General features: G+C 67.9%; 1 protein-coding gene across 1 annotated transcript; it reads right to left on the bottom strand.

Annotated features, from left to right (window-relative positions):
* Window positions 1-264: 264 nt before the first annotated feature.
* Window positions 265-2,642, bottom strand: LOC148110454 (uncharacterized). Its single transcript, XM_087860106.1, has 2 exons — window positions 2,227-2,642; window positions 265-724 (listed from the first exon to the last, which is right to left on the bottom strand). Exons 1-2 carry the CDS (start codon window positions 2,640-2,642, stop codon window positions 265-267), a joined length of 876 nt encoding a protein of 291 aa, XP_087716232.1.
* Between the last annotated feature and the right edge of the window lie 2,964 nt (window positions 2,643-5,606).

Here is a 5,606-nt window from a genome sequence, read left to right as displayed (position 1 = left end):
ACTGTGCTAGGCGCCTGCCCAGACTTCCATCACGCGCTTCTCACTACTCCCCTGTAGCAAGGGCTATGAGCCCATTTCTGCAGCGTGCAAGCAGAGGCCAGAGGCCTTAGCATGCGCTTGACCGACACTGGCGGACCCCATGCAAGTATGTGTCCGCCCAGGGTCGGGGCTCCGCGGAGGGACTCAGAGGTCAATGGGGGGCGGGGGGGGGGTGTGTGGATAGAAGTCCTCGAGGGAAGGTACCCGCAACCGGAGGATCCGTGGTCAGGCACAGAGAGCAAAGCCCAGAGTTAGGGGTGCAGAGGATTGGAGGCGGGGCCAAACGGCGGGCGTCGGGGTCCTTGCCACTGCGCCCCCTACCCCAAGCAGAGGTTGCGCCATCCGGCTGCGACCTCGTCCCCCTAGTGTCAGCTGGGTCGCCCCTCCCCCGTGACCGCGCCGATTGGCCGTCTGCGTGTAAGTCATTAAATCTGTTACAGAGACGCCGGCGCCGCCGCGAGGACATCTGTCAGGAACCCAGGACTGCGATCCACGCCCCCTACCCCACCCCCAGACCCAGAGCAGGGGAGAGGATGCGACACCTCGCTCACCAAAGCTCTGAGATTGCCGAGCGCGGCACGCGAGCGCTGCTGGAAGGCGTTGGGGTCCCCGAGTTAACGGAGGGGGCGGGGCCGGCGGCCAGCCCTGGGGGACAAAGACCCCCAAGCTGCTTGAGAGCCGGGCTCTGCAGATGGGCAGACGGCAAGAAGTATTCCATATTCCCCGCCCCCCAAATCCTCAAATCCACTCAAGCTCGGATCTGAGCGTTGGGATGAGGTGGGGGGAGGAGACGGAATCCTCCTGGGCCTTCGGGGGTGCGCGCAGGCGACGCTAGAGGGGAGGCCACCAGGACACTGCCTCCTGCCTCCGCAGGCAGCTGTAGCTACACCCCAAAACCCTCTCCGGAGCTTCCCGAGTCCCCTCTGCCCTCCACGCCTCCCCAGGGCTGCCCGCGGCGACCAACCCACTCCTCACTGCCCCTCAAATGGGGCGGCAACCGGCCTGCAGGGTGGGGGGGGCGAAGGTGTGGAGCGTCGCTGTGTAGGCTGGGAGAAGAGGCGCTGATGGGAGGAAATCCCCGCTTGTCCCTGGCAGTCTGGCCTGAGGAACCCCACACCCATCCAGCCGAGGAGGGCTCTGTTGGGGACTGTGCTCAGATCGGGCCAATCTGGCCCGGCCCCGACTGAGCGGGTGGCCACAGGCCACACCGTGCAGTTTGGGAAGAGAAAAAGTTGGGGGGGGGCGACAACCCGAGACCGGGATAGAAAGACTGGGAGGAGAGCGGGGAGGGAGGGCGTGGAGGGAAGAGACAGGAGAGAGACGATGAGAGCCAGGAAGGGAACCAGTTCTGGGCCTGGGGTCCCGCCCCACCCCGCAGCCAAGCCCAGCTTCGCAGCTTCCCGGGCCTGGAAAGGTTCGGGTCACAGGCGCCTATTAATAGCCGCGAACCGGGTCCTTCCCGCCGGCTCAGCAGCTGCGGGCAGAGCCCGGCGAACGGGGGGGGGGGGCTGTCCTGAAACACCCCCTCCAAGGGCTCCAGAGGCGCGGGGCGGAGCGCTGCTTCCCCCATTCTAGTTGCGCGAAGGCTAGGCGCCTATACTCCGCTCCCTGCCCGCCCTCCACTAAGAGACGGGGTTCCAGGTTGGGGGGGGCAGTCCCGGGGCCAACTTGGGGCGCCGCGGCTACCACCACGCACTCGCTGTCAAGACCACCCCGTCCCCCCTCCCTGTCCAGCCCGCCCTTCGCTCTCACAGCGCTCAGGAAAGTTTCGGGGTCCCCGAGGCGCCTCCTGGCCCAAGGGGTCCAGAGTCCCGGGCCTTCGGGCCGCGGCGTCGGGGAGGGAAGTTTGTCCGGCCGGCGCTCGGCGACCGCTAACTTCGGGTGCGCCCGCCTCGGAACCCGGGGTGCGTGTGTGGGGGGGGTGCCCCGAAACCGCGGACCCAACGCGCCGCAACCGAAGCCACAGGGGCGGGGGGACTCGGCCCCGGCGCGGACGCCCAGGACAGGGCGCGGGGGCTGGGGCGGCCCGGGCCGCAAGAGCCGCCGGGGTCCCCGCGCCCGCCCCCACTGCCGCCCCGGAGAGCATCTTCCCCACCTCCCCCAGGGGCGGGGACCCACCAGCTCCGCAGCTGCGGCAGAGGGGACCCCCGCCCCCGCAGCCCCCTCCCCCCACCATCCTCCTCCTACCTTGGCCTGGGTGCGGGCCGGGGGCTGGCGCCACTGTCACCGGCGAGCGGAGCGCGCGCGCCCAGATCCCCGGAGCGCGGCGGCGGCGGCTTCCCCTCCTTCCTCCTCCTCTTCCTCCGCCGGGCTCGCAGGCTCCAGACAGATCTCCTCCCCCTCGCGCCCTGCCCGCCCCTCCCGGAGCCCGCCGGGCTGGGCTCGGCCTGCGACCGGGAGCGGAGCGGAGCCGGCGGGAGCCGGGCTGCGGCGCTCACTGCGTCAAGCACGGGGCGAGCCCGGGGCGGCGGCGGGGACCGCGCGCTGCGAGCCCGGAGCCGGCCGGGCAGGCGGGGCAGCGGCGGCTTCGGCTCCGGCTCCGGCTCCGGATCGGGCGCGGGCGCGGTATCGGCGGCCGCGGCAGCGCCGAGATTGTAGCACATTCTTTCTGAGCGTGATCGAAGGTTTCCTGTAGGAGCCGGAGCGGGGAGGGCTGGAGGAGGGGCGGGGGGCGGGGGACGCGGGCGGGGGCGGCCGGAGGGCGGGCGGCGGTGTGGCTCCCGCACGTCGGTGGACTTGGGGTGTCCCGAGGGGGCCTCGGGAGGGGAAGTTGGATCGCGCCGTGGGGGCGGCGTGGGGAGCCCAAAGGCTGCCTCGCCCCCTCCTCCTGGCCCGCCCCAGGCCACCGTTTGGAGCCGAAGCCCCCGGGGTCTAGCAGTCGAGACTTTGGGAGGCGACGGGAGGTGGGCACCGAAGACGGAGGTGTGCACGCGCGTGCGGACACGGCCGTGTGCTCACACCCGGGAGCCGCGTGAAAGTTGACCTGAAGTCAGACCCTGTGTGGGCGCGCGCGTCCGCGAGTGCAAATGCACAGCCCGCAGGGGCGCGCGTATCCGGGGACTAGGAGGGCTAGGCACGTGGGGGGTGGGAGCGAGAGGGTGGTCGGGCCCTCAGGGACTTGCCCTTCCCCAAACGGTTGACCTCCACCTGCACCCCTCCCATTGCTCGCCCCCACCTTCGGCTGGGGAGAAGCCCGGGGTGGGGGGAGGGATCAGCCAGGCCCCTTCCGATTCCCGGAAGGTTCGGTTTGGCGGACTTCCCTCCCACCTATCCCCCTTCCCCTTCATTCGCCTACGGAATACCCGGGGATCCGAAATCACTCGGCTGGCCTCTAAACTGGGTTCTAAATCCGCAGCCCGCTAGGCGCCCGAGCCCTCACCCAGCGGCCACACCGCCTGCCGCCGGCTCCCACTGCCCACCGCCCCTGCCCCAGCTTGCGGCTTGCGCGGTGGGTAAAAATTCCAAACCAGGCTCAAGAGCGCCCCCGTCCGGCACGGCCTGCACGCCGCTTCCCAAGCCGCTGCGTTGGAGCTGCGGAGTGGGGTACCGTGGCCCGCGCGGGGCGCGACCCCCGGACCCCACCCCCTGCGCTGCGCACCTGCGGCGTGGTCCTGCCCGGGCAGACTAAGGGAGGCAGAGGCTACCGGGCCGGGCTGCGCGCCTGTGAGAGCGCGCGCGGCAAAGGGGAGGGGGCTGTTGGAGGGCGAGGGGGTTTTCCCCGGGGTGCCCTTCCCTCCCGGAGGAGGCCCGGGGCCCGGTGGGAGTGACGCGTGAGGCTTCGCGCAGCCGGGCCGAAGGCTGTCCAGGCCGAGGATGGGCGCGGGGCTCCGGGCCGGATCCGGTCCAGCGGCCTCTCCGCAGCCCATAAACTCCATCCAGCCGCCGCCCACCCTCCACGCTCCTCCCATGCCACCCCGGACCTCTGCCAAATTCGACGTTCCTGCAGGCGATACCCGAAAGGGGGACGGGGTGGGAGGGGGTGATGGCACCACATTTCCCCTGGATTCTTGGACCAGAGGATGATGGTCAAGGACGGAGCCGCTATCTGGGGCTGTTCTGTCCTTGAGTCCAGGCACAGGGGCGCTCAGATCTCCTGGGAACAGGATGTGGGGACAGAGGCTGGCCTTGGGGTCTCTCTCGCCTAGGTCCCTAATGGAGGTGCACTGCCCCTTTGTAGCCTAGGCCGGCATGAGGCCCCCTTTCCCATGTCCTCCCCAGTGCGCCAGGGCCTTGAAAGTCCCTGACCTGGTTCCCCTGGAGCCGTGCTCCTGCCTGAGGGGAGCTCTCCTGACATTCAGGCCTTTTCTGCGCCTCACCCCTGACTCCCTCCCCAGCTCCTTGAGATGTTGAAATATGCCCTTGTTTTCTTGGGGAGGGCAGAGTTGTGCTGCTGCCCCCTAAAAGCCCAGACACCCCTCAAGCTGGGAAGGGGGACCCCAGGGCAGACCCAGGGGAGGAGACTGGAGGGAGTCTTTCCCTGGGCTGCAGAAAGCTGGAGCCTGCCCTCCCTCGGTGGGTCTGTCTGTTGTGAGGCAAGATCTCCGTCTTCTCTCTCAGACACTCCTCTCCTCCCGAAAGCCCCCCCACAGCCTCGTTGTAGACACACACAGCACACCCACACGCTGCACGTCTACACCCAGCCCTACTCTCACCCTGCCGCCCCCTCCTCCGGGAGCTAGGAGGACAGCCGGCTGGGGAACACCCTGCATCCGCTCGCACCCCCACAGCCCGGCCTCCACTGCTGCTGCTGTAGCCACTTGAAGGGGCACCCCGCTCCGTGTCCCCCCAGACCAAACAGCTCGCCCTCATGCCGCCTGGCACACCCGTGTGGAATTGTCACATTCAGCCCCACATGTCAGGCACGTGCTTGCTGCTTGCTTCCATTCGGCTGGGCCCACAGCCACCCTACAAGTGAGTACCATTAAGAGCTCCCGCGTGCCAGGGAGACCAAGACTCCACAGGGCCGGGGACAGCAAGATTCTTGCTTTTATTAAAACCAATCCACCCCTCTGCGGACCGCCCCCTCCACCCCAACCGGACCCACGAGCTCTTTGGGGAGAGGCAAGCTGGGCAAGGAGGGCCCTGGAGCTCTGGGGCTGCCACCACCCATCTGTGTCTGGGCCCCGGTTGTGCCGGGATCTTCCAGCAGCCTGTGAGCCAGCTCAGGGGAGCCAGACAGTCTGACTCACCAGTGAGTCCCTGTGCCATACGCTGGACCAGCACGGAGCGGGTGACCAAGCATTCAGAATCGACGAGGGCTTGCCACGGGTCTCGGCACCCCTGTGCTCGATGCTTCTCTCCACTAAGGATGGCCTGGCTGCAAGTAACTGATCCAGGCAGTCAACCGGTCACCTGAGGGTGTGCGTGGAAGTGGGGCAGGGACATGGTTGTCTGGGATCCATGTGGACCAGAACCCTCCCCACACCTATCCTGAAAAACGGTACTCAGAGAAAAATGGTGACAATGTCTTCCTGTGCCCAGAGTTTCATGGTAACAGCGAACATCCATAGAACCTATAAAAGAAACAATGTGTCCAACTTACATTCCAAGCAAAGAGCCAATGTCCC

This window comes from Ursus americanus, chromosome 2, assembly GCF_024610735.1.
Source record: "Ursus americanus isolate L20-20 chromosome 2, mUrsAme1.1.p, whole genome shotgun sequence".
Lineage (NCBI taxonomy): Eukaryota > Metazoa > Chordata > Mammalia > Carnivora > Ursidae > Ursus > Ursus americanus.
This window is presented reverse-complemented; position numbering and strand designations above follow the sequence as displayed.